General features: G+C 43.3%; 1 protein-coding gene across 1 annotated transcript in view; it reads left to right on the forward strand.

Annotated features, from left to right (window-relative positions):
* Positions 1–27,789, forward strand: part of LOC140718337 (tumor necrosis factor receptor superfamily member 5-like) — a 43,719-nt gene that overhangs the window by 7,270 nt on the left and 8,660 nt on the right. Inside the window, exons 2-4 of the mRNA XM_073031920.1 lie at positions 16,025–16,153; positions 20,298–20,429; positions 22,250–22,331. Coding sequence (XP_072888021.1) covers positions 16,025–16,153; positions 20,298–20,429; positions 22,250–22,331 — 343 coding nt within the window. The remainder of the gene's footprint in view (positions 1–16,024; positions 16,154–20,297; positions 20,430–22,249; positions 22,332–27,789) is intronic.

Here is a 27,789-nt window from a genome sequence, read left to right on the forward strand (position 1 = left end):
GAGTATCTCCTTGGTAACTGGAACTAAATAAGAAAGGCTCTCGTGCTTTACCAGTGTGTATGGCATATAAGCCGCACCAATGGCTTTTGGGGCCGCCTGGCAAAAGAGTCCATTGAACTAAAACTAGAGGGAAAGAACTTTAACAAAGACAAAGGTTTCGCTCCAAGAACTGGAATTCGATTGTATGCAAGGTGGGAGAGCGGAAACCTGATTAGATGAAGGCTAATTAATCAGGAGGACTGTGGGGGTATAAATACTGGGCATCATTCCTGAAGAAGATAGCAGAGTTTATCATCAAAACATCGGTTATAATCGATACCTGTACCAGGAAGGAAGCCCAAGAAGAGTTTATTCATTGGAAATAAATAATTTAGTCAGGTTCTGAACCCTGAATAAACTTTATTCCCAATTTACTGAGGGGATGTTGTCCCACATGAGGACTTATGGAGAGAAGCTGCAAAAGACTGATTCATTAAACCCATGTATTAGAGGTCTGAGACATGAAGGAACCTGTTCAGGTGTGAAAAGTAGACCCTGAGGTGAGAATGATATGAAGGAAAAATAGCCACATTGCTGCTTTTAATTAATCTTCAAAAGCAAAACTGGGGAGGTTGGGGGTCAAGCTCCAGCAGATGAAAGCCAGGTGTGAGGTTGATATCTGGACTTCCGCTGTTCACGCACTGTATGATCAGTTTATGTGATTGATCTTGGAGAATGCAGTGAAGATCAAGCAATTAAAGGGCAGGCTGAAGTCAAACATTGAAGTCGAAGTCTTTCCAAATGAAGAAACTTAAAGGGTTTAAATAATCTTCTGCTCTTCAGAACTCATTGACTTCTTACCGCAGAAGATAAGGCTGATAGAAGCATATCTGCCTACAACTCTGCCAACTTTGACTTTGTGAATATCAATTAGTATTGAAACTGCCTATGTGGTCAATTCATTGTATAAGTATCACCCTTCCACTAAACAGTGGAGTTGTAGCATATTTTTTTCATTGATATGATCTGCAGAAATGTCAGTGCATTGAATTACCAATATGTTATACATTTTGCTTTATAATAAAGACATGGTTTTACAAGGGCAGCATTGTGTTTTCAATTCTTCCTAGTTGCAAAACTGTTCCTTTGCAACTTCCTTCATTCTTGTAACCTCCAGAATATTTGTGTAATGTCAAATCTGGCTCCTTAATTCATCCCTGAACTTAGTTGCTCCACCAATTATTTTTGTGCCTTCAGCTGCATTATCTTCATACCTGTCCACTTCTCCATCTCTTCTGCTTTCCAACCGTTGAGCACATCTATGTGAAACACTGTTGTAGGAAAGCAGCATCAAAGACCCTCACCGTCCAGGCCAGGCCAGGCTCTTTTCTCGCTGCTGCCACCAGGTACAAGAGCCTCAGGATTTGCATCACCAAGTTCAGGAACAGTTACTACCCCTCAACCATCAGGCTCTTGAAAAAAGGGATAACTACACTCATTCTATTGAGATGTTCCCACAACAAACAATCTCTCTTTAGGACTCTTTATCTTGTTATTTCATGTTCTCGCTATTTATTTATATTTGTATTTGCAAAGTTTGTTGTTTTCTATGCTCTACTTGATCTTTCATTGATCTTGTTTACAGTTACCATTCTATAGATTTGCTGAGTATGCCTGCAGGAAAAAGAATCTCGGTTGTATGTTGTGACATACTGTATATGTACTGTGATAATAAAATTTACTTTGAACTTTGTATTTCATGGTTTGAGAATACTCCTGTGGAACACGATTTTTTTCTACTTTAAGTAAATATAAAATAGAAGCCATGTTTTGAATATTTGTGTTCCTTTCAACTAACTACCTTTCTTAATTCACCTCCATCCAACAGAATGTCAAAACCCCAATGATGCACCATTTTTTGCCCCTGCACTTGAGCTATGAAGCATGGAGATAGCAATGCCAGCATTTAGTGTCTATCCCCGATGGAGCTGAGAAAGGGAACTGCAGAATGACATAGCTGAGGTGTGAGGATACAAGTTATTTGCCATTGAAACTTTGAGCTGTTGTTGCAGACAAGGTGTGTATGCAGCTGGTTGGGTTAGGGTCCTCGTCAACAGTAACTCTCCGATTCATGATGATGCTGGGGAGATTTGTTGATGGCAATTAATTGAATGTCAGGGTAAGTTGGCTGGATGCTCTTCCGACATTTTCACCACTAAACGTATCAGAATCAGGTTTAATATCACTGGCATATGTCATGAAATTTGTTGTGCGGCAGAAGTACATTGCAATACGTAATAATAAAAACTATGAATTACAATTAGTATATACATTTTAAAAAATTAAATCAGTCGTGCAAGAAGAGGGCAAAAGAATAGTGAGATAGTGTTCATGGGCTCATTGCCCATTCAGAAATCTGAAGGCAGGGGGGAAGAAACTGTTCCTTCAACATTGATTGTGTGACTCCAAGCTCCTGCGCCTCCTTGATAATAGCAATGACAAGAGGGCATGACCTGGGTGACAGAGGTTCCTGAATGATGGATAGTGCCTTTCTTGAGGCATTGCCTTTTGAAGGTATCCTCGATGCTGGGGAGGCCACTGCCCATGGTGGGTCTGGCTGAGTTTATAACTTCCTGCAGCTTTTTCTGATCCCAAGCAGTGGCCCCTCCATATCAGACAGTGATGCAACACTCTGCACGGAATTTGTGAGTGTCTTTGTTGACATACTAATTCACCTCAAACTCCTAATGAAAAATAGCCACTGTTGTGCCTTCTTTGTAATTCCATCAATATCTTGGGCCCAGGACATATCTTCAGAGATGTTGACACCCAAGAACTTGAAACTGCTCACCCCTTCCACTGCTGATCCTTTGAAGAACTCTTGTGTATATTCCCTCGACTTTCCCTTCCTGAAGTCCACTTTCATTTGGTCGTTTTGACTTTGAGGGCAAGGTTGTTATTGAGAAACCACTGAACCAGCTGATCTGTATCATTTCCGTACGCCTTCTTGTCACCTTTTGAAATTTTGCCAACAATAGTAACGTCATCGGCAAATTTATACATAGCAGTTGAGCTGTGGCCAGCCACACAATCATGGGTGTAGAGAGAGTAGAGCAGTGGGCTAAGCATGCAAACTTTAGATGCGCCAGTATTAATCATCGGTAAGGAGGAGACAATATCTCTGACCTGCATAATCTGGTGAGGAAGTCAGGGATTCAGTTGTCGAAGGATTGGAGGTCCAGGTTTTGGAGCCTGTTGCTTCGAACTGAGGGTGTGATTGTGCCTTAATCAGGTATTACTATTGTCCAGTTGGTCCAAGGTGATAGGCAAAATTGCAGTGGGTCCAGGTGCTTGCCTAGGCTGGAATTGATTCTAGCTATGGCCAACCTCTCAAAGTACTTCATCACAGTAGATATGGGTGACAGTCATTGAGGCAGCTCGCTCTGCTCTTCTTCAGCATTGGTATAATTGGTGCCCCTTTGAAGCAGGTGGAACTTCTGAATACAGCAATAAGAGATTGAAGATGTCCATGGGCACTCCTGCCCGCTGGTTGGCACAGGTTTTCAGAGCCCTACCAGGTACACGATCAGGTGTAAACCTAGAGGTCACCTGTGTGTTCATACATCTGCATTATGCTTTTGTGTGTATTTGTTGGGTCTGACTAATTGCATAAAGTATTTTCTAAGTGGGGAGAAAATTCAGAAATCAGGGGTGCCAGGGACCTGGGAGTTCTCATGCAGGATTCCCTAAAGGCTAACTTGCCAGTTGAGTTACTGGCAAAGAAGGCAAACACAGTGTTAGCATTCTTTTGGAGAGGACTAGAATATAAAAGCAAGGATGTAATGTTAATGCTTTTTGGGCTTTGGTCAGACCACACTTGGAGTACTATGGGCAGTTTTGTACTCTTATGTAAGGATGTGTTAATATTGGAGAGATTCACGAGAATAATTCTGGAATGAAAGTTGCAAAATATTAGAGTGTTTGATGGCTCTGGGCCTGTACACACTGGAATTTTGAAAAATGAGGGGTATCTCATTATAACCTATCAAATATTGAAAGGACTACATAGAGTGGATGGAATGTTTCCTTTAGTGGGGCAGTCTAGGAACCAGAGGACACAACCTCAAAATAGAGGGGTGGTCCTTTAGCACAGAGATGAGGAGGTTTTTTTCCCTGTAGTCAGAGGGTGGGGAATCTGTGGAATTCATTGCTACAGATGTCTGTGGAGGCCAAGTCATTGGGTATATTCAAAGTGGAGGTTGATAGGTTCTTCATTAGTAAGGGGATCAAAGGTTACGGGGAGAAGGCAGGAGAATGGGGTTGAGACAATAAATCAGCCAAGATGGAATGGTGGAGCAGACCCAGTGGGCCAAATGGCCTAATTCTGCTCCTGTGTCTTATATTCTTATGGGCTTATGATCACTGCTGAGCAATGCTGTACATGGGATGATGTCCTGGGCCAGCAAACACATCTTCCTTTATGCAAGGTATGACTCCAAACATGGGAAACGTTTCATTAAATTGGACTTTTATTACATCTCCTCAGTGTATGACCACATCAGATTCTGCACGGACGTCAAATGCAAGTGGTCTTTGCAATTCAGTTCTTGTATCTTTATGTAGCTGACACTGCAGTGGGATCTAGATTCAAGTAGTCCTGGCGGAGTCCAAAGTCAGCATCAGAGAGCAGTGTATTGGTAAGTGCCTCCTGATCGTATTATCATCAAGACCAGCATTGTCTTTCTGGTGACCGATAATAGACTGATATTTCTGTAACTAGCTTTGGAGTACAAATTAGCTAGATAATTTGCCAAGGTTTCAGGCAGAGCTTGGCTTAAACTACAGCCATTTCATGAGTTCGAGCTTTCAGAGGAGACACCAAAATGATTCTGAACCCATATCCTTCTGTGTATTACGGCCTCTCCGTTCTATTGATTAAGACAATAAGATATAGGAGCAGAATTAGACCATTTGGTTCATCAAGTCTGCTCCACCGTTTCATCATGGCTGATCCAATTTCCCCCTCAGCCCAAACCTCCTGCCTTCTCCCCGTATCCCTTCTTGCCCTGACCAATCAAGAATCTATCAACCTCTGCCTTAAATATACGTCGGTGACATGGAGGATGGAATTGATGTCTTTGTTGCAAAGTTTGTATATGATACCAAGACAGGTGGAGGTTCAGGCAGTTTTCAGGAAGTGGGGAGGCTACAAAAGGACTTAAGGCCAAGTGGGCAAGGAAATGGAAGATGGAGTGTAGTATATCTGACGGGAGTGAATCAAATTGGCTAATGACGTGCTTTGGTGATGGATAGAAAATTTGGGGAAAGGTAGAGAGTAGTCAAGACTGATTTTTGCCTGGCTGTGTGATGCCAAAAATCCAGACTGTTGTCATATGCACAAGTACACGGATGCAGAGGTACAATGAAAAACTCAGTTGCAGCAACACCTCCCTACTGTATCCTTGCTGTGCTTGTGAGTCACTCATTGAGGATGGGGGGTTTCCTAGGAACTTTCTTTTCCACTTATTGCGTTATTGTCCACTGCCATTTAAAATGGGAAGTGAAAGCTTTAAAGGTGCCAGCCACATTTCCCTTTCCAAATGTCAACATCGAGGCTGACGGTTCAGTGCATTTCTGGGAAGCCTCGCATTGTCAGAATGAAATGAAGGTCGGGTCCCTCCTTTCTTCCAACTGGACTTAAAAGATCCCATGGCACTCTGCATGGAAGTTTCTGCTGGGACTCTGACAACGATTATTCGACCGACTCACAAACAGAGGTGAAATGGTTTTTAGATTGACCCTTGCTGTTAGACCAGTGACTACAAAATTGCTTAACTGCCCGGAAAAGGCTTTGCAAAAAATGTGAATGGTTTCTCTACAAGTCAGAATTGATCTTATTGATTACTTGTATAATCACACTCTTATTTTCTTACAGTGAACCATCACTTTGAAGATACTTCATCATGCTGTCAGGCATGAATTTCCGGGATTTAGACCAGTCATGATATATTTCCATTGTATTTCAGTGAGGATCTTGCAGGTGATGATGCTGTTCTGTACCTGCAACCCTTGCAATTTTGGGGTTTAGGGGTGAGGGAATGCTGTTGAAGCAACTTTCACTACAGCCACAGTGAAGGAAAAGGTGAATGTGTTAGGATAACACACACAAAATGCTGGTGGAACACAGCAGGCCAGGCAGCATCTATAAGGAGAAGCGCTGTCGACGTTTCGGGCCGAAACCCTTCGTCAGGGTCTCGATAGATGCTGCCTGGCCTGCTGTGTTCCACCAGCATTTTGTGTGTGTTGTTTGAATTTCCAGCATCTGCAGATTTCCTCATGAATGTGTTAGGATAGTGGATGGGGTGCCAGTCAGCCAGACTGCTTTATCCTGGGTGATCGTGGCCTACTTCTGGGTTGCTGGAGCTTCATTCAATACAGCTGGTGTCGGTTATTCCATCCCCGACAGTTAGGTGGGAGTGGTTGTTTAGGACATGAGGAGGTGAATCACCTACTGGAGAGTTTGGAGTGACGTAGCTGGGTGGTGCCAATGTTGATGGTAGAAGCAGTTATATCCTCTGCAGCTGGGGATGGTGTTAGCCTGGTATGATGGGGATCCCCGAGACAAGCAGAAGATTACTGACAAGGAAAGAACCTGCAGATGCTGGAAATCCACACAACACACACACACAAAATGCTGGAGGATCTCAGCAGGCCAGGCAGCACCTATGGAAAAGAGTAAACACTCGTTTCGGGCCAAGACCCTTCACCAGGACTGGAGAAAGAAAGATGAGAGGTCAGTGTCATGAGAACTCTGACTTCTCATCTTTTTTTCTTCAGTCCTGGTGAAGGGACTTGGCCCATAATGTCGACTGTTTACTCTTTTCCATATATGCCGCCTGCAGAGTTCCTCCAGCATTTTGCGTGTGTTGCGGAAGATTACTGAGTAGACTTTAAAAATTCTACTCAAAGCATGCTCTGATGTTCATGCCATCGAGTTGGAGGCTACCCAGATGGAATACAGGGTGTTGCTCCTCCAACCTGAGTGTGGCCTCATCACAACCATGGACTGACAAGTCAGAAAGGGAGATGGGAAGTGAAATTAAAATGGGTGGTCACTGGGAGATCCTGCTTTTTCTGGCAGAGTGTAGGTGCTTGGTGAAGCTGTTTCCCAATCTACGTCAGGTCTCACCAATATGCAGGAGACCACACTGGGAGCATCAGGTACAGCAGATGGTCCCAACAGACTTGCAGGTGAAATGTTGCCTCACCTGGTAGTGAGGGAGGAGGTGTAGGGTAGGTGTGCCACTTGTTCCATTTGCAAGGATAAGGGTTAGCAGGGAGATTAGCAGGGAGGGATGAATGGACAAGGGAGTTGCATAGGGAGTGATCCCTGCAGAAAGCAGATAGTGTGGGGGGGGGGGGAATAGGGAAAGATGTGCTTGGTGGTGGGATCCCATTGAAGATGGCAGAATTCCAGAGAATTATGTGCTGGACGCGGAGGCTGGTGGGGTGGTAGATGAGAAGAGGAACCCTGTCTCTGGTAGGGTGGCAGGAGGATGGGTTGAGGGCAAACATGCGTGAAATGGAAGAGATGCTTAAGATGGTGGAGGAAGAGAAGCCCCTTTGTTCTGGAAGGAAAAGCCTCATCCAGAGAGCAGATGTGGTGGAGATGGAGGAATTGAGAGATGGGGTGGCATTTTTACAAGTAACAGGGAGGGAAGAGGTATAGTCCAGGTAGCTGTGAGAATCAGTGTCTTGCTCAGTCAGAAATATATACTTTAAAATACAAAATGTAAGCAGTGAAGTACGAACAAGAATACAAAATGTGCATTAAAAAGTAAGTGCAAAGTACAGATGTGCAATGAAACCATGTTGTACTTGAGGAGGAGGAGTTGTAGAGTCTTATAGCCACGGGGAGAAAGGATCTCCTGTGGTGTTCAGTGGTGCACCTATTAAAGGTGCTCCTCGGATTGTCCAGTATGTCATGGAGGGAGTGAGAGGGATTGTCCACAATGCTCCGTAGCTTCTACAGCATCCTCCTCTCAGACACAGCCATCAGGGAATCCAGTTCCACCCCCAGAACAAAACCAGCCTTCCTGAAGAGCTTATTGATCTTCTTGGCATCCGCTGCTCTCACCCAGCTGCCCCAGCAGACTACGGCACAGAATAGAATGCTGGCCACCTCTGAGTCGTAGCAGATCTACAGCATAAGAACTGCAGAGGTTGAATGACCAGAGCCTCCTCAGGAAGTACAGTCGGCTCTGTCCCTTCTTCGCCCCTTCTCTGTCCCTTCAGTCCAGTTTATTGTCCAGGTGAGTTCCCAGGTATTTGTAGTCCCAGAGAATTTACACATCCGTTCCCTCGATGAACATGGGAATTCAGGGTGTTTTCACCTTCCTGAAGTCCACCACCAACTCTTTTGTCTCAGTGATGTTGAGGTGCAGGTGATTCAGCCCACACCAGCCAATGAAGTTGTCCACCACTCTTCTGTACTCAGCCTCTCAACCCCAACCCGCAACTGCCGAATCGTCTGAACACTTCTGCGGGTGGCAGGACGCTGAGTTGTATCTGAAGTCCGAGGTGTAGACGGGGAACAGGAAGTGGGACAGGACAGTCCCCTGAAGTGACCCTGTGCTGCCAACTACAGTATCCGATACACAGCTCTGCAGTCTCACATACTGTGGCTGTAACCTGTAATCCAGGACACCACACAACTTATTTAATTTAACTAATATATATTTATTCCACTGTAATTGACATTTTTTCTCTATTACGTATTATGTTGTACTGCTGCCGCAAAGTTAGCAAATTTCATGACAGACGTGGGTGATATTAAACCTGATTCTGATTCTGATCCATCAGCAGGATCGTCAATCATTAACATGTTTATTTTACAGTAACTATATAAACATATCACTAGAAGAGCTGGGCAGAGTGATGGCAAGATATCTGGTGCGTAGATGCGTCAGCAGGAGTATCATTCCCTGCGGGGAAATGGCGCTCAAGTGATCGTTTTACGTAAAGCACTAAGACCAATTTGCACAGTTAATAGATGTGTCAAATTGTACAATAACTTACTGATAATAATCTGTCAAATTCTGATTATCTTTACAATGACTAATCACCTCATTGAATTTCATAGTGTCATGGTTTCAGTTGCAAATAGGGGGAAATAAGAATTCTTTTTTCTCTAAAATAAAGCTTAGTCATTTCTGAAGTAAAGGTTGGTTCGATTTCAAAATATTAACTGAAACTCTGAAGTTGGTAAGTTGGCAACTATGGGAGGAGCTGAGTGGTGTGTTTGCAACACCAGAGAGGCTGGCAAAGAAATGAACAAAATTTAAAAAAATCTGCATCTGTTGTCTTTTACTAGAGTAAATAGTGAAAGAGTAAGGTGGGCGAAGGTGGAAAATTTAATTAGGTTAACTGACTCATTTGCAACAATGGTGTATACTCAGTATTAATGTAAATTCCACTTCAGTAATCATTAAAATGGATATTTCCATTATGTGATAAGAAATTAAAATCAATCTTTTCTGTTAGTACTTTCACTGGTGAGTAAATATGTCTGAAATTTCCCATTGAATGTTTCATTAGGATCAAAGCAAACAACCTCAATTATTTTTCCGCGTGTTCAACAATCTTCCAAGCTGTAGCGTCTGAAAGTGTTAACATCTTGCAACGATTTACACTCAAACTTTTGTCTCAATGTCAAAGGCCTGCAAGGCCCCCACACTTTGAATTTCTTACGGTATTGATTAAGGCGGGTTATTTAGCAAACAGAAAATATTATCAAACTTGCTTATTTACAGACATGCAACGCTTGCTTTGCTTGCAACAGAGAAGGAAGTGAAGGCTTTTAAATCTGCATTCTGATCTCGTCTGCCCAAAGAATTTTGGATGGATGGGAGAAATGGCCCTTGAATGGATCTCTTGATAAGCTCTAGACTTCACAATCTACTTTGTCGTGGCCTATTGTCTGCCTGCACTTTCTTTGCAAGAGTAACCTTCTTCATTCTATTGTTGCTTTTCCCTTAGTTTTTTTTGTAATTAATTTTTTTATTGAACTTCATCATCAAACATGTCCATAAGATGTATTTCAGATACTGTACATATATATCATATAGTCATATATGCCACAAATCTCCACATAATATTTATCTGAGGTATACACTTACAGAAAAGAGAGGAAAGAAAGAACAAGCAAAAGGAGAAAACTATGTACAAGTAGGGAGTGATTTTTTTTTTAGAACATATTCTGCTTTGCGCTTTGTACAGCTTTGAGGTGCTGATGGATTGGAATGTTCTGTATAGACAGAAGCCAAAGTGAAGTTTTTCACTGTATCTTGGTACCTGTAACAACAACACAACCATTAACCAATCAGTCCTCTCCTCTGATGCTGATTAATCTGTCACCATTGTGCAGGCAGTGAATGGCACGTCAGGAAGAGCTTGAGGTTTCCTCAAGCCAAGGAGGCTGAGGGCTCACCTGCTAGAGATATGCTTGACTATGAAAAGTATAGATGAGTACAATAGTCAATCTTTTTGCCATGGTAGAGGCAACAAAAACAAGAGGGAGAAGGATTAAAGGGCATTTGAAGGGGAAGTTTTTATGCAGAAAGTGACTGATATCTGGAACGATACCAGAAGAGGCTGATACAGGCACTTAAATAAAAGAAAGGGCACAGGCCTAATGCAGGTAACCAGATTAGTTTAGTTGGGCAAAACAGTCAGCATGAATATTGGGGCTTGGTTCTGTCTGTACAACTCTTGTAACTCTGTGATTTAGGGTCTATGTGACACTCTGACTCACAATATAAATCTAACTGGCTCCAAGAACGCACTGGAGATGGCCAAAAGCTGGCAAATGCGTTTCAATGAATTGCCATGAGTCAGCATTTGGTGAGATGTTATAGGTAACATCTTCTTAAGCCCATCACCCCTGGTGGAGCTCAGGCTGCTGACAACAGCTCGCCAGAGTCCTCTGTCCTGGGCCGAAGGCTGATCAGCCTGGCAGCTCCTGCTTTCCCCACGCGGCTGCGTTACACCTTCCAGGTGAAGATCCTTCCTCTCCCAGGGATGAGGTCTTTGGAGCTTCTATATTGGTGATTCTGGCCTTTCATGGAATGAGGTTGCTAGCCCCACACCCAACCCTTCCTCCTTTTGAGGCTGGGCTTGGGACTGTCCAAGGCAGAGCTAGTCATGAAATCTCGACCTTGATAATAAATTGGTTTTGCCTGTTGGTGCCTCGTATGGGAAAGTCACTCTTTTCATTGTGTGAGTTTCTGATGATAAGGCCTGTTTTGCTATGCCTACTTTGTGGTTGTAGCTGAAGTGCAGCTACTTTATCCTTCCTTTGATAACTAGTCCTGTACTCTGAACCCAATAGCTGTAAGTGACACCCAACTTTCCCATAAGCCACAGTTTTTATCATCACTTTAGCTTTTGAGAAGCAGGATGCACGTTAGTTTAACTGATAAGATAATTTGCTGGCTGATTACACTAAATATAGTAATGAACATCTGAATTTCTTTGTGCATAGGAAGAGGGAGTTAATGTTTCTCTTCGAACAGGTTTGATGGGTGTGGGGAAGACGAATCTCAGGATTGGTTACCACATACATACTTTGAATCTTTGAACAACTTTTTCCTCAAGTGTCAAGGTTTTTTAAGATTCAAGGTACATTTATTTTCGAAGTATACATGCAGTATACTACTCTGAAATTCATCTCGAGACAGCCGCGAAACGGAAGACCATGGAAGCCGTTCAAAGAAACCATCAACTACCCCACGCACAAAAGTACTTCACAAAGATCTTGCTGAAGTGTCCTGCGATATAAGTATATTGCCATGTTGTCAAACAATGAATAATCTAGTCTCTCTTTTCAAACTGTTCAGAGCTTTCAGACTCCATTCACCTCTGATTGTGCATTTGAATGTATATTTAGCTGGTCCCTGTACTACTTGGATACCAAATAAACAGCCTGACCTTTTTTGTTATTCAGTTAAGGGGCTAAAACCAGTGAGGCAGCTCTAATAAATTCTAGAAAGCGAGATCAGCCTCCAGTTACATTTGAGAGAATGGCAGTGATCTGCTACAGTTGGCCTGGTGAAAGCATTCCCACAATTCTGTTGGGCAGAGAGATGCCTGATTTTGGCTCGGTGACAATGAACGAATCGCAACGTGTCTCCAAGTCAAGAGTGTGAGTAATTCGAAGGGGGGACCTTCTGGTGGCTGATGCCCTTGTTAAGTTGTTGCTCTGGCCCTTCCAGGGGGTGGCTCATGGGCTTGGCAGGGGCTACTAAAGCAACCTTGCACTTGGCAGTTCTTGAGGTAGTGAGTGTTGACTGTGCAAAGTATTTTAAAGAGACATAAACGTGAATGTGACAGTCGGAAATGAAGAGAGAGCAGTTTCCCTGAAGTTGGAACATTCACTGTTCATTCCAAAAAGTACAGCTGTTCAGATGAAACACCAAGCAGATGCCCTGGCTCTTCACGAGAATCTTGGAGATCCAATGGCATAATTTTGACAATGGGTGGGAGAGATAGCCAGGTGTCCATGCTAATATTTATATCTCAAACCACATCATAAGACTATATCTTCCGGTCTATATCCATTTGCAGTTTGGGGAAATTCCTGTGCGCGCTTTTCCAGTAGTTTACAATGACAATGCCTCAAAAGATATTAGTTGACTATAAATGATTTGAGTTGTTCAAAAAGACGTGACATGATGCTATTAAATATAAACTATTCATTGTTTTGTTTCATTTGCTTTCATGGTTGTGCATATGTTCAAAGTAAATTTATTATCAAAGTGTATATATGCAACCCTGAGATTCATTTTCTTGCAGGCATCCTCAATAAATCCAATATAGAATAATAAACATAGAATCAATGGAAGATTGCACTAACGTGGGCATTTAACCAGTGTGCAAAAGACATAAAACTGTGTAAACACAAAAAGAAGTAAATAATAATAATAAATAGATGAGCAATAAATATCGAGAACATGAGATGAAGAGTCCTTGAAAGTGAATCCATCAGTTGTGGGAACATTTCAATGATGGGGCAAGTGAAATTCAGGGAAGTTATCACCTTTGGTTCAAGTGCCCGATGGCTGAGGGGTAGTAACTATTCCTGAACCTGGTGGTGTGAGTCCCGAGGCTCCTGTACCTTCTCCCTGTTGGCAGCAGGGAGAAGAGAGCATGTCTTGGATGATGGGGGAGTGGGGAACCCCTGATGATCAAATCTGCTTTCCTGCGAGACCACTCTGTGCAGACGTGCTCAGTGGTGGGTAGGGATGTACCCGTGATAGATTGGGCTATATGATTACTTTTTGTAGGGTTTTCTGTTCAAGGGAATATTGAGGTTTGATCAGGTTCTGCAGGAACCCTTAAATTTGTATGTAGCGTTGGGCATTGAAACGGTTCTGAGCTGTGGAGCTGTAAAATGATATGATGCAGAAACAAGTTCTTCAGCCCCACTGAATTTGTGCCAAAGTTCAAACATCCATATGTGCTAAGTGGCCATTTTATTAGCTACTGTACCTAATACACTGAGTGGTCTTCTGTTGTAGCCCACTCCCTTCAAAGTTCAAAGGGTTGTGCATTCAGAGATGCTCTTCTGCCCACCACTGTTGTAATGTGTGGTTATTTAAGTTACTGTTGCCTTCCTGTCAGCTTGAACCAGTCTGGCCACTCTCCTCTGACCTCGCTCATTAACAAGTTGCTCAAAACTCCCGCTCACTGGATGTTTTTTTTTCCTCTCAGATCATGCTCTGCAAACTCTTAAGCAGGGGTTCCCATGATTAATGGTAAGGCTGCATGGCATAAAAAAGGTTGGGAAGCCCTGCTGTAGAGACAGTTGTACGTGGAAAAAATCCCAGGGGGTCAGCAGTTTCTGAGATACTGAAACCGCCTGGCACCAATGATCATTCCACAGTCAGAGTCACTTAGATCACATTTCTTCCCCATTCTGATGTTTGGTCTGAACAACAACTGAACCTCCTGACCATGTCTGCATGCTTTTATGCATTGAGTTGCTACCATGTGATTGGCTGATTGGATATTTCCATTAATGAGCAGGTTTATCTAATTAAATAACCACTATGTGTGTGCTAATCATTACATTAATCCCATTAATTCCCATTGATCCATTGATCTAAAATATTGCCATATAAAATCTATAGGACTGACATAGTGATGGGGGCAATTATAGCCTACCCTGATTTGCTTATGATGTGGTTAGGCAGGAAAATGATTCATAAGAACTCAAAAGTCTGCAAAGAGTAAGAAGTGGGTTAGATGAAACAGCAAGAAGCTGGTGGGTGGAATTGTAATTTTGGTAGGATTAAAATTAGAATAGTAATTTTAAATAGAAAATAGTAAATGTCAGGAAAATCAGTACACAAAGATTGCCTGTAGATACAACAAGCATGGCGTCAGTGATACACAGCACGAAAAGAGACCCCTTCAGCCCATCCATGCTAGTCAAGGTTATGTCAGAACTGTTACTACCCCTCAACCACCAGGCTCTTGAATAAAAAGGGGTAACAACACTCACTTGCCCCATCATTGAAATGTTCCTACAACCAATGATCTCACTTTAAGGGCTCTTTATTTCATTATCTCATGTTCTTGCTATTTATTTGCATTTGCACAGTTTGTTATCTTCTGCACTCTGGGTGATCTGTCATTGATCCTGTTACAGTTACTATTCTATAGATTTGCTGTGTATGCCCACAAGAAAGTGAACCTTGGGGTTGTATATGGTGACGTATAGGTCATTACGTTAGCAGTGAAACCTTTCCCAGGGTGTTACAGGTACTTTGATAATAAAATTTACTTTGAACTTGGTTTTTAATAGAGGAAGAAAGTAATGGCAGAATTGTAAAGGGCTTTAGTGAGACCATACTTGCAGTATTATTTGTTCTGGTTAAAGGAAGGATGTACATGGGAAGGAAGTTAACTACACAGATTCACTTGATTGACTCTTGGGAGGAGATGATTGTCCTATGAGGAAGATAATGTGAAAGATGGGCATGTACTCCCTGTGCTTTAGAGCAATGAGGGGTCCCATTGCAGCATTCATGTTGTTAATGAAGAACTGAAGGGGTGGATACCTTTTCTTCTGGCTAGAATTTCAATTACAAAGCCACACAGTATTTATAGCCTTTACTGCAGCAGAAACTGAATGTAAGAGTGAAGATGACTTTGTAGGTTATAAATACACTCACACCTAGAATATTGTACAGAGGTCTGGTACATCCTTCAGGAAGGATAAACATGCATTGGAGGAAGGGTTTGCCAGATTGATCAGGGATTAATCTATGTATATTCTCTAGAGATTACAGAAACAAGGGGCTGATCTTGTAGAAATAATGAAAATTCTTAAGGGATGACAAAGCAAATTCAGAGACAATATTTCCTCCAATTTCAAAGTTGGCCATCTAGGACTGAGGTGAGAAGAAATTTCTTAATATGGGGTAGTGGTAGTTTTGGAATTCACCACCCAAGAGGCCTGTGGAAGCTCAGTTATTGGATATATTTGAAGAACAAGGTTTATTGACATGAAGAGAGTCAGGAGATATATGAATTTTGCAGGTGTGAAAGGGTAAATTTTCTATCAGCTGTGTCTCTTTTTGCATTCCTTCCATTTATAGCTCTATGAATCTTGTACCTGGTCTCTTTTATTCCTTCAAATCTGCCTTGTTTTGCCACACAACATCATCACTTTTTCTAGATGTTTCTTTGGTATTCCATTGAAATATTTTTCTTTTGTCCTTTATTCACTCCCCCACCCCCCTGTTCTCTCCACCATCCTTGGCATCTTCTTTATCTTCAATTACCTCTGCTTTTCAACTCTCCCCACCTGATGTATGTATATGGCTGTTGTACAGAAGCTTTAATTCTTTTCTCTTTCTTCGCAGATGCTGTTTGTTCTGATGAGCATTTCCAGCGCAGTTATTGTTCTTTTTATTTCCGATTCAACATCAAACCTTTAAATTTTCATACTCTGACAGAAAATGCACTTTATTTTAAACAGGACAATTCTTGAAAAATCGGTGTAAACGTTTTGGTGATCCGGCAGATTGTGAGCGTTGTCAAACTGGGCATTTTACGGACACCTGGAATATACACTTTGGCTGTGCTCCATGTACAGGTTGTTCTAAAGGTGAGTTTAATAATTACTATTGAGCAACCAGATACCAAATAATGGAATGGGGCTTTGTTCCTTTCCCTTAGCTACGTTGGGTGTGAAAATTTTACCACAACTTGTGTGAATGGTTGACGTTCTGTTGTTGCTTTGTGCAGATTTTGAGTTAATGCCTTAAAAATTAGAACCACCCCCAGAAATGATAACATTCCAGAGTAACACACATAAAACAATGAAGGAACTCAGCAGGCCAGGCAGAATCTACGGAAAAGAGTGAACAGTCAACGTTTTGGGCTGAGACCCTTCATCAGGATTGGAAAGGAGGAGGAAAAGTCAGAGTGAAACGGCAGGTGAAGGGGAGGAAGTAGTACTGGGTAGTAGGTGAAAACTGGGAGGGGGCAGGGGTGAAGTGAAAAGCTGGGAAGCTGATTGGTGAAAGAGGTAAAGGGCTGGAGAAGGGGGTATCTAATAGGAGAGGGCAGAGGACATTGAAAGGAAGGGAAGGGAGAGGAGCACCAGAGGGAGATGATGGGCAGATGAGGTGAGAGAGGGAAATAGGAATGGGGAATGGTGAAGGAGAGGTGTGGGGGGGAGCAATTACCAGAAGTTGGAGAAGCCGTAGAGTAGTTAGTATGGGGGATTCTGGGTCCTAGTAGGTCATAGATTGCCAATGCCAGTCAGTGGGCTGACACACAAACATGGCTAGGGTTGGTAGATAGTGTTCTGGGGCCACAGTGTGGGACTGGGACCAGCGGTTAGTGACAGGCATTGATTGGAAATAGTGTGTGACGTAGTGAGGGTGAGAACCTAGAAGAGTAGAACAGTGCAGCAGCAGGAACTTGCCCTTCAGCCACAATGAGCTTGAGGCCAAATTTAATCAGTCCTTTCTGCTTGGGTTCGAATCTGGCCAGCTCCATGCACGAGTTCCCCCCATGCTGGGTTGTGTGTCGAGCTAGCAGTGGCTTGTAAAAAAGACAAACGCTAAAGAAACAGCACGGTTGTCACCTGATGCTCCTAATGGTGCAGGAGGAAATTTATCATACATTTTAACTGCCTGCACATGATCTGTCTTCCTCTATTCTCTGAGTACTTTATGTGGTTACCTGGAAGCTTCTGGAACACAACCATAGTATCTGCTTCCTCTCTCACCTTCCAAAGAACTATCACTCTCTGTGCAGATGCAAAACTGTCCCACACATCCCAGGTTGGGTCGAAGATTCTCAGCGGCCTTAAATTGTTGGACTATCCTGTGCCTCACTACAGGAAGGATGTGGAAGCCATAGAAAGGGTGCAGAGGAGATTTACAAGGATATATTGGACTGGATTGAGGAGCATGCCTTATGAAAACAGGTTGAGTGAACTCGGCCTTTTCTCCTTGGAGCAATGGAGGATGAGAGGTGGCCTGATAGAGGTGTATAAGATGATGAGAGGCATTGATCGTGTGGATAGTCAGAGGCTTTTTCCCAGGGCTGAAATGGTTGCCACAAGAGGACACAGGTTTAAGGTGCTGGGGAGTAGGTACAGAGGAGATGTCAGGGGTAAGTTTTTTTACGCAGAGAGTGGTGAGTGCATGGAATGCGCTGTTGGCAACAGTGGTGGAGGCGGATACGATGGGGTCTTTTAAGAGACTTTTGGGGATTGGTACATGGAGCTTAGAAAAATAGAGGGCTATGGGTAAGCCTAGTAATTTCTAAGGTAGGGACACCTTTGGCACAACTTTGTAGGCCGATGGGTATGTATTCTGCTGTGGGATTTCTATGTTTCTATGACATTTATCCAGAGGCGAAAAGCTCTGTAAAAACCAAGGAAGGCTGTGGACTGGGAATTTCCAGTACAGCCAAGGCTGCTGATGTCATCATCCAGTTAACCTCAATGTGTTTAGGTAACTGCTCCTGAATTTGTGGCTGGAGATTTAGAAAATGATTCTAAGACCCTTCCCAACCCTCTCCCCTGTCATCTGCACAGTGATTGGAACCCACCCAAAGCCTCTCGCAGAGAACACCCGAGGCAGCAGAAATGTTGCTGATATGGCAAACTTTTTTTTAAAGAATGCTTCCTGTCTGCTCAGTTCCTCTGCTCGATTTCATTAGTAGGCTCGCGTGTCAGAACTTGTGGGATTCCCAAGTAATGTGACGTGCAAGGGGTTTTTGAGGAGATAGGCATATTTCCTCCTTATGCAAATAGCTTAAGATGAGAGGGGAAATGCAATTTATGATTAAGCTTGATGAAAAAAAAGTAGTTTTGTTTTTCTGAATGGGCTTTAGAATGTAATGGTAATTTTGGTTTTACTTTCTGTTGAAATTGGATTATGTAGAACAATTACTCAATTATTGACTTTTTAATTTAATCACATGAAATTGCACACAGAGTGACTTTCCAACATTGACGGCGTGGTTCTTGCATCAAACCAGATCCCATTCTTCAGCTTAGCTCATGCACTCATGGGCCTTCTCTTCTTTCATGTCCTTTCTTTTCTGCGTCTTAGTTTCTTAGGCTTCTTCCTTTTCTTAGGTTTTTAAAAATGTATTTAGTTATCTATTTATTGGGATACAGATCTGGCCCTTCGAACTGTGCTGCCCAGCAATCCTCCGATTTAACCCTAGCCTAATCACAGGACAATTTACAATGACCAATTAACCTAAAAACAGCCTTTGGACTGTGGGAGGAAACCAGAACATCCCAAGGAAACTAGGGTGGTCATGGGGAGAACGTACAAATTCCTTACATGCAGCGGCAGGAAATGAATTTGGGTCGTCTGTATGGTAAAGCGTTGTGCTAACCACTGTGTCACTGTGATGCCCAATTCCAGTATCTGCATTTGTTTTTTTATTTAAATATTCATTTAATATTCTGAGATTACATTTTCCAGTCATTTACTTGGTCATAGACATGTGCCACATGTCCACTTAGACCATAAGACATAGGAGCAGAATTAGGTCATTCAGCCCATCGAGCCTGCTCTGCCATTCCATCATGGCTGATCCTGGATACCAGTCAACCCCATACATCTGCCTTCTTGCCATATCTTTTGATGCCCTGACCGATCAGGAAACGGTCAACTTCTGCCTTAAATAGACCCACAGACTTGGCCTCCACCGCAGTCTGTGGCAGAGCACTCCACATATTTCCTACTCTCTGGCTAAGAAAATTCCTCCTTACCTCTGTTCTAAAGGGTCACCCCTCAATTTTGAGGCTGTGCCCTCTAGTTCTGGATACCCCCACCATAGGAAACATCCTCTCCACATCCACCCCATCTAGTCCTTTCAACATTCGGTAGGTTTCAGTTAGATCCCTCCTGCATTCTTCTAAATTCCAGTGACTACAGACACAAAGCTGCCAATCACTCCTCATATTTTAACCCCTTCATTCCTGGAATCACCATCATGAACCTCCTCTGGACAGTCTCCAATGACGAAACATCCTTTCTCAGATATGGGACCCAAAACTGTTGACAATACTCCAAGTGCGACCTGACTAGTGTCTTATAAAGGCTCTGCATTATCTCCTTGCTTTTATATTCCATTCCCCTTGAAATAAATGCCAACATTGCATTTGCCTTCTTTACCACGGACTCAACCTATAAGTTAACCTTCTGGGAGTCTTGCACAAGGATTCCTAAGTCTCTCTGCACCTCTGATCTTTGCATCACTTCAGATAAAGATGACAAGGAAAGGCTGGATGAATGGCAGGGGAGCAACTTTGATTTAGTGGCACTAACAAAGCTTTTATTAAGGGCAAAGGACGGGCATTGTGATGAGGAAGCCAGTGGAGAAAGTAACAGAATTAGTGATGTTGCCAAAAGTGGAAATTAATGTTAACTCTAATGTCTTCACTATTTTAATTTCAAATGACCAGTCTGCTTTTTGCTTTTAAGCTTATTAACTAAGGTAATTGGAAACTCATTTCAAGTTCCCACTCATCAGCATTCAGAGTGGGATCCCATAAGATTACTTCATATTTCCGGAGATGTCATCAAAAATCCCTTACCTGGAAGGAATTACAAATGTGATGTCTCTTTCTTTACAGAAGGTTGTTGACTGCCAATAAGAGTGTGTTGTAGTGTGTTTCCAATTATTATTTAAAAACCGTAGCATACAAAATGTGTGCTGGTCACTTTGTAATAACAGATCATTTTATGAAATGCTTCCTGTTTCCAATCCAGAACATGGTTTTCAAATTGAACATAAATGCAGCAGCACAGCCAATACCAAATGCACCTGTCGGCCAGGTTACTCTTCAGATGGGAATGGAAAATGTTTCAAAATATGTGACAAAGGAGAGCAATTAAAATCAGGTACAAAACTATAAACATTTGTGGAGCCATAGTGTAATGCTGCATGAAAACAGGCCCATCAGCCCAGCTTGTCTATTCCAACCAAGATGCCCATCTATGCTAGTCCCACTTGGCCTATTTCAACAAACAGTTCAAGATAACATTACAGTGAATTTCCTTTGTTTGTGTGATCTGGGAACCACTGGCAACAGCAGCAGTTGCTGCCCATCCCTCATTAGTCTAATTGCTCTTGCAAAGGTAGCGGTGAGCCAACGTCTTGAATCACTGGAAACCTGATGGTGAAGATACTCCTATGCTGTGGCTTGACCATGGCTTCAGGATGTAGCCTCAGGGATATATTTCCAACTCAAGGCAGAGCACAACTTCGAGACAGAACCTCCTATGTGGTTGCCTTCTTTACCCTTCTGGGCAGTAGAGGTCATGCTTTTGGGAAGTGCTGTTGCAATAGTTAAAGTGCTTTTTTGTAGATGGTAAACACTGAAGTCACTGTGTCCTGGTGATGGCAGGAATGAATTGTTAGCGTAATCAGTGGTTTGCTGGTCAAAGAGGCTGCATTGTCCTGGATGAAGCTGACTTTCTTCAGATTTATTGAAGCTACATTCATCCAGCAAATGAGTGTTATACCACATTCTTGACATGGTGGAAAAGTCTTATTGTATCAAGAAGTGAGTGGCATATCTTCTGATACCCAGCACTTCACCTGTGGGTCTGTCGAAATCATCTGTATCCAGTATTCCCAATGAAGCCCGATATAGATTGGGGGACTGCTTTTCCAAGCAGCTTTGCTCCATCCGCAACAGGCAGGATTTCCCACTGGAAAACCATTTTAATTCCACTATTTGCATTCTTACATGTCGATCCATAGCCTCCTCTACCGCCGTGATGAGGCCGCTCTCAGGTTGGAGGAGCAACACCTCATATTCTGTCTGGGTAGCCTCCAACCCGATGGTATGAGCGTCAATTTCTCTAACTTCTAGTCATTTCTCTTGCCACCCCCCTTCCCTGTTTTCCTATTCCCTATTCTGGCTCCCCTCTTACCCCTTCTCTTCACCTTCCCCTTCCTCCTTCCCTTTCTCCCATTGTCCAGTCTCCCTTCTTATCAGATTCCTTCTTCTTCAGTCCTTTACTTCTTCCACCTATCACCTCCCAGCTTCTCACTTCACCTACTCTCCTCCTGCCATCTATCTTTCTCCTCACCCAGCTTCACCAATCACCTTCTGGCTTGTAGACTTCCAGCTCCATCCAACTTCATATTCTGCCCTCTTCCCCCTTCCTTTCCAGTCCTGATAAAGGGTCTCAGCCCAGAACATTGACTCTTCATTCTCCTCCACAGATGCTGCTGAGTTCCTCCAGCATTTTGTGTTAGTTGCTTTGATTTTCTGTTGTGGCTGGCCTGGTTGCTCAAGTGGATGTTGATGGGAGGGAACACCATTGAATGTCAAGGGTAGGGGGTTAGATGTTTTCTTTTTGAAGAAGGTTACAATCTGAGACACAAAGGCCAAAGCTTGAATGTTATCTGGCTGTTACTGTGTGCGTTGCTCTTGGGCTGAGCTAACAGACCTCAAAAAAACGACAACCTCGTTTCCTTGGGTGAGATGTAAGCCAACCACTTTACAACTGGTTCTGTGGTGAGGCTTCCGTGTAAGTAAAATCCTGTGTAGGTAAAGATTTAACTACGTAGTTCTTCAGAATGAAAGGTTCTTTGCAGATTTTTTGATGAGAGTAGATTTGCTTACTAGTGGCTATAAAATTATCTGTTTACAGTTACCATGATCTCTTCAGTTAACTGACTAGTTTCATTTATACTGTTCAATTTGTAGATGACATCTATACTTGTGAACCATGTCCAGAAGGATCTTATTCAGACGAAAAAGGAACCAAATCATGCAAACCTTGGACAAGGTAGCTGTAACTTGGAATGGGTTTATATTCAATTCCCTGCAGCGTTGATGGATTTTGGTGTTTTAATCCAAAGTTTTTTTTTAAGAAGTCAGGAACGAGGCACAAAACTTGTTGCTTCAAGATCGTTTTATTAAGAGTTGTTAGAACAGAAAAAAACTTAAACGCTCAGTGACAGGAAAAGGAAAGAGAAAATCTGCGGATGCTGGAAATCCAAGCAACAAAACACTGGAGGAACTCAGCAGGCCAGGCAGCATCTATGGAAAAGAGTAAACTGTCGACGTTTCGGGGCGAGACCCTTCATCTGGACTGGAAATAAAGATGAGGAGCCAGAGTAAGAAAGTGGGAGGAGGGGAGGAAGAACCACAAGGTGATAGGTGAAATGGGAAGAAGGGGTGAAGTAAAGAGCTGGGAAGTTGATTGGTGAAAGAGATACAGGGCTGGAGAAAGAGACAATAGACAGTAGGTGCAGAAGTAGACCATTTGGCCCTTCGAGCCTGCACCGCCATTTTGAGATCATGGCTGATCAATTCCTATCAATACCCGGTTCCTGCCTTGTCCCCATATCCCTTGATTCTCCTATCCATAAGATACCTATCTAGCTCCTTCTTGAAAGCATCCAGAGAATTGGCCTCCACTACCTTCCAAGGCAGTGCATTCCAGACCCCCACAACTCTCTGGGAGAAGAAGTTTTTCCTTAACTCTGTCCTAAATGACCTACCCCTTATTCTCAAACCATGCCCTCTGGTACTGGACTCTCCCAGCATCTGGAACATATTTCCTGCCTCTATCTTGTCCAATCCCTTAATAATCTTATATGTTTCAATCAGATCCCCTCTCAAGCTCCTTAATTCCAGCGTGTACAAGCCCAGTCTCTCTAACCTCTCTGCGTAAGACGGTCGAGACATCCCAGGAATTAACCTCGTGAATCTACGCTGCACTTCCTCTACAGCCAGGATGTCCTTCCTTAACCCTGGAGACCAAAACTGTACACAATACTCCAGGTGTGGTCTCACCAGGGCTCTGTACAAATGCAAGAGGATTTCCTTGCTCTTGTACTCAATTCCCTTTGTAATAAAGGCCAACATTCTATTAGCCTTCTTCACTGCCTGCTGCACTTGCTCATTCACTTTCAGTGACTGATGAACAAGGACTCCTAGATCTCTTTGTATTACTCTCTTACCCAACTCTACACCGTTCAGATAATAATCTGCCTTCCTGTTCTTACTCCCAAAGTGGATAACCTCACACTTATTCACATTAAATGCCATCTGCCAAGTATCTGCCCACTCACCCAGCCTATCCAAGTCACCCTGAATTCTCCTAACATCCTCATCACATGTCACACTGCCACCCAGCTTAGTATCATCAGCAAATTTGCTGATGTTATTTTCAATGCATTCATCTAAATCGTTGATGTAAATGGTAAACAGCTGTGGTCCCAATACTGAGCCCTGTGGCACCCCACTAGTCACCACCTGCCATTCCGAGAAACACCCATTCACCGTTACCCTTTGCTTTCTATCTGCCAACTCGTTTTCAATCCATGTCAATATCTTCCCCCCAATGCCATGAGCTCTGATTTTACCCACCAATCTCCTATGTGGGAACTTATCAAATGCCTTCTGAAAATTGAGGTACACTACATCCACTGGATCTCCCCCGTCTAACTTCCTGGTTACATCCTCGAAAAACTCCAACAGATTAGTCAAGCATGATTTACCCTTGGTAAATCCATGCTGGCTCGGCCCAATCCTATCACTGCTATCTAGATATGCCACTATTTCATCCTTAATAATGGACTCTAGCATCTTCCCCACCACCGATGTCAGGCTGACAGGTTGATAGTTCTCTGTTTTCTCCCTCCCTCCTTTCTTAAAAAGTGGGATAACATTAGCCATTCTCCAATCCTCAGGAACTGATCCTGAATCTAAGGAACATTGGAAAATGATTACCAATGCATCCGCAATTTCCAGGGCCACCTCCTTTAGTACCCTAGGGTGCAGACCATCTGGACCTGGGGATTTGTCAGCCTTCAGTCCCATCAGTCTTCTCATCACTGTTTCCTTCCGAATGGCAATCTGTTTCATTTCCTCTGTTACCCTATGTCCTTGGCCCATCCATACATCTGGGAGATTGCTTGTGTCTTCCTTAGTGAAAACAGATCTAAAGTACTCATTAAATTCTTCTGCCATTTCTCTGTTTCCCATAACAATTTCACTCAATTCATTCTTCAAGGGCCCAACATTGTTCTTAACTATCTTCTTTCTCTTCACATACCTAAAAAAAGCTTTTGCTATCTTCCTTTATATTCCTGGCTAGCTTGCGTTCGTACCTCATTTTTTCTCCCCGTATTGCCTTTTTAGTTAAGTTCTGTTGTTCCTTAAAAACTTCCCAATCATCTGTCCTCCCACTCACCTTAGCTCTGTCATATTTCCTTTTTTTTAATGCTATGCAGTCTCTGACTTCCTTTGTCAACCACTGAGGCCCCTTTCCCCCCTTTGAATCCTTCCTTCTCTGGAGGATGAACTGATTTTGCACCTTGTGCATTATTCCCAAGAATACCTGCCATTGCTGTTCCACTGTCTTTTCTGCTAGGCTATCCGTCCAGTCAACTTTGGCCAGCTCCTCCCTCATGGCTCCATAGTTTCCCCTGTTCATCTGCAACACTGACACCTCCGAGCTGCCCTTATCCTTCTCAAATTGCAGATAAAAGCTTATCATATTGTGATCACTACCTCCTAATGGCTCCTTTACTGCGAGATCGCTTATCAAATCCTGTTCATTACATAACACTAAATCCAGAATAGTCTTGTCCCTGGTCGGCTCTCGTACAAGCTGTTCCAAGAATGCATCCCGTAGGCACTCTACAAACTCCCTATCCTGTGGTCCAGCACCAACCTGATTCTCCCAGTTCACCTGCATGTTGAAATCCCCCATAACTACTGCGACATTACCTTTGCCACATGCCAATGTTAACTCCCTATTCAACTTGCACCCAATATCCATGCTACTGTTTGGTGGCCTGTAGACAACACCCATTTGGGTCCTTTTGCCCTTACTGTTCCTCAGTTCTATCCACACAGACTCTACTTCTCCTGACCCTATGTCCCCCCTTGCAAAGGACTGAATCTCATTCCTCACCAACAGGGCCACCCCACCCCCTCTGCCCACATTTCTGTCCCTACGATAGCACGTATACCCTTGTACATTCATTTCCCAGGTCTGATCTCCCTGCAGCCATGTCTCCGTTATCCCAACAACATCATAGTTACCCATTCACACCTGGGCTTCAAGCTCATCCACCTTATTCCTGACACTTCGTCAGAGAGAGTCTGATAGGAGAGGACAGAAGGCCATAGAAGAAGGAAAAAGGGGAGGAGGACCAGAGGGAGGTGATGGGCAGGTAAGGAGATAAGGTGACAATAGAGGAGGCCATAGACTGATGTGTTGGAATGGGAAGTGGAATTAAACTGGATGGCCACTGGGAGATCCCACTTTTTTTGGCGGTGAAACCGTGGATGCTCGACAAAGCAGTCTCCCAATCTGCGTCGGGTCTCCCCAAGATACAAGAGGCCACACTGGGAGGAGCAACTCCTTGAGTTCCATCTGGGTAGGCTCCAACCTGATGGCATGAGCATCGATTTCTTGAACTTCTGGTAAAGCTCCCCCCTCCCCTCCTTCACCATTCCCCATTCCACTCTTTCACCTTATCTCCTTACCCAGCTATCACCTCTCTCTGGTGCTCCTCCCCCTTTTCCTTCTTCCATGGCCTCTGTCCTCTCCTATCAAATTCCCCTTTCTCCAGCCCTGTTTCTCTTTCACTAATCAACTTCACAGATCTTTACCTCAACCCTCCCCCCCCCCTTTCCCAGTTTATCCTGTTACCTTGTGGTTCTCCCTCCCCTGCCCCAGTTTCTAACTCTGCCTCCTCATCTTTTCTTCCCAGTCCTGGTGAAGGGTCTCGGCTCGAAACGTCTGTACTCTTTTCCATAAATGGTGCCTGTCCTGCTGAGTTACTCCAGCACATTGTGTGTGTTGCTTAAATAAGTACAAACAGCTATTTTATACTACTGAGATAAGGGAAAAGTCCTTTCCAATCTACAGATAAAAATTAATCAATGAGAAAACACTTATTCATTTAATGCAGAACAAAGAAGCATCCACAGTTACACTCTGTATAGCCGCTAGAGGCATATTAAATTGTTATATGCACACTGTAACCACTAGGAATCATTGTAAGCAATCAGTTGTAGAAAGTTATTATATAAAATACAAACAGATAATTAATTGTTAAAACCGCAAAGAAAATAATAAATAAACAGCCTAATCCTAGAATTGAGCAATCCGATACAACAGTGTGTCCTTCACAAACAAGAGTAAGTCAGCAGATGCTGGAAATTTGAGCAACACACACAAAATGCTGGAGGAAATATGACGGCAGAATATAGTATTAATGGTAAGACTCTTGGCTGTGTGGAGGATCAGAGGGATCTTGGGGTCCGAGTCCAAAGGACACTCAAAGCAGCTGCGCAGATTGACTCTGTGGTTAAGAAGGCATACGGTGTATTGGCCTTCAATCGTGGGATTGAGTTTAGGAGCCAAGAGGTAATGTTGCAGCTATATAGGACCCTGGTCAGACCCCACTTGGAGTACTGTGCTCAGTTCTGGTCGCCTCACTACAGGAAGGATGTGGAAGCCATAGAAAGGGTGCAGAGGAGATTTACAAGGATGTTGCCTGGATTGGGGAACATGCCTTATGAGAATAGGTTGAGTGAACTCGGCCATTTCTCCTTGGAGTGACGAAGGGTGAGAGGTGACCCCTGATAGAGGTGTGTAAGATAATGAGAGGCATTGATCGTGTGGATAGTCAGAGGCTTTTTCCTAGGTCTGAAATGGTTGCCACAAGAGGACACAGGTTTAAGGTGCTGGGGAGTAGGGACAGAGGAGATGTCAAGGGTAAGTTTTTTACACAAAGAGTGGTGAGTAAGTGGAATGGACTGCCGGCAACGGTGGTGGGGGTGGATACGATAGGGTTTTTTAAGAGACTTTTGGATAGGTACATGGAGCTTAGAAAAATAGAGGGCTATGGGTAAGCCTAATAATTTCTAAGGCAGGGACATGTTCAGCACAGCTTTGTGAGCTGAAGAGCCTGTACTGTGCTGTAGGTTTTCTATGTTTCTAACTCAGCAGGCCTCCTCCACTGTTGTGATGAGGCCACACATTGGTTGGAGGAACAACACCTTGTATTCCCTTTGTGTAGCCTCCAACCTGATGGCATGAGCATCAATTTCTCAAACTTCTGGTAATGCCACCCCCTTCACCATTTCGTATCTCCTTTTCCCTCCCTCACCTTATCTCCTTGCCTGCCTATCACTTCCTTCTGGTGACCCTCCCCCCTTTTTTCTTTCTTCCATGGCCTTCTGTCCTTTTCACCTATGAACTTCATAGCTCTTTACTT

The sequence above is a fragment of the Hemitrygon akajei genome, chromosome 29, assembly GCF_048418815.1.
Source record: "Hemitrygon akajei chromosome 29, sHemAka1.3, whole genome shotgun sequence".
Classification (NCBI taxonomy): Eukaryota; Metazoa; Chordata; class Chondrichthyes; order Myliobatiformes; family Dasyatidae; genus Hemitrygon; species Hemitrygon akajei.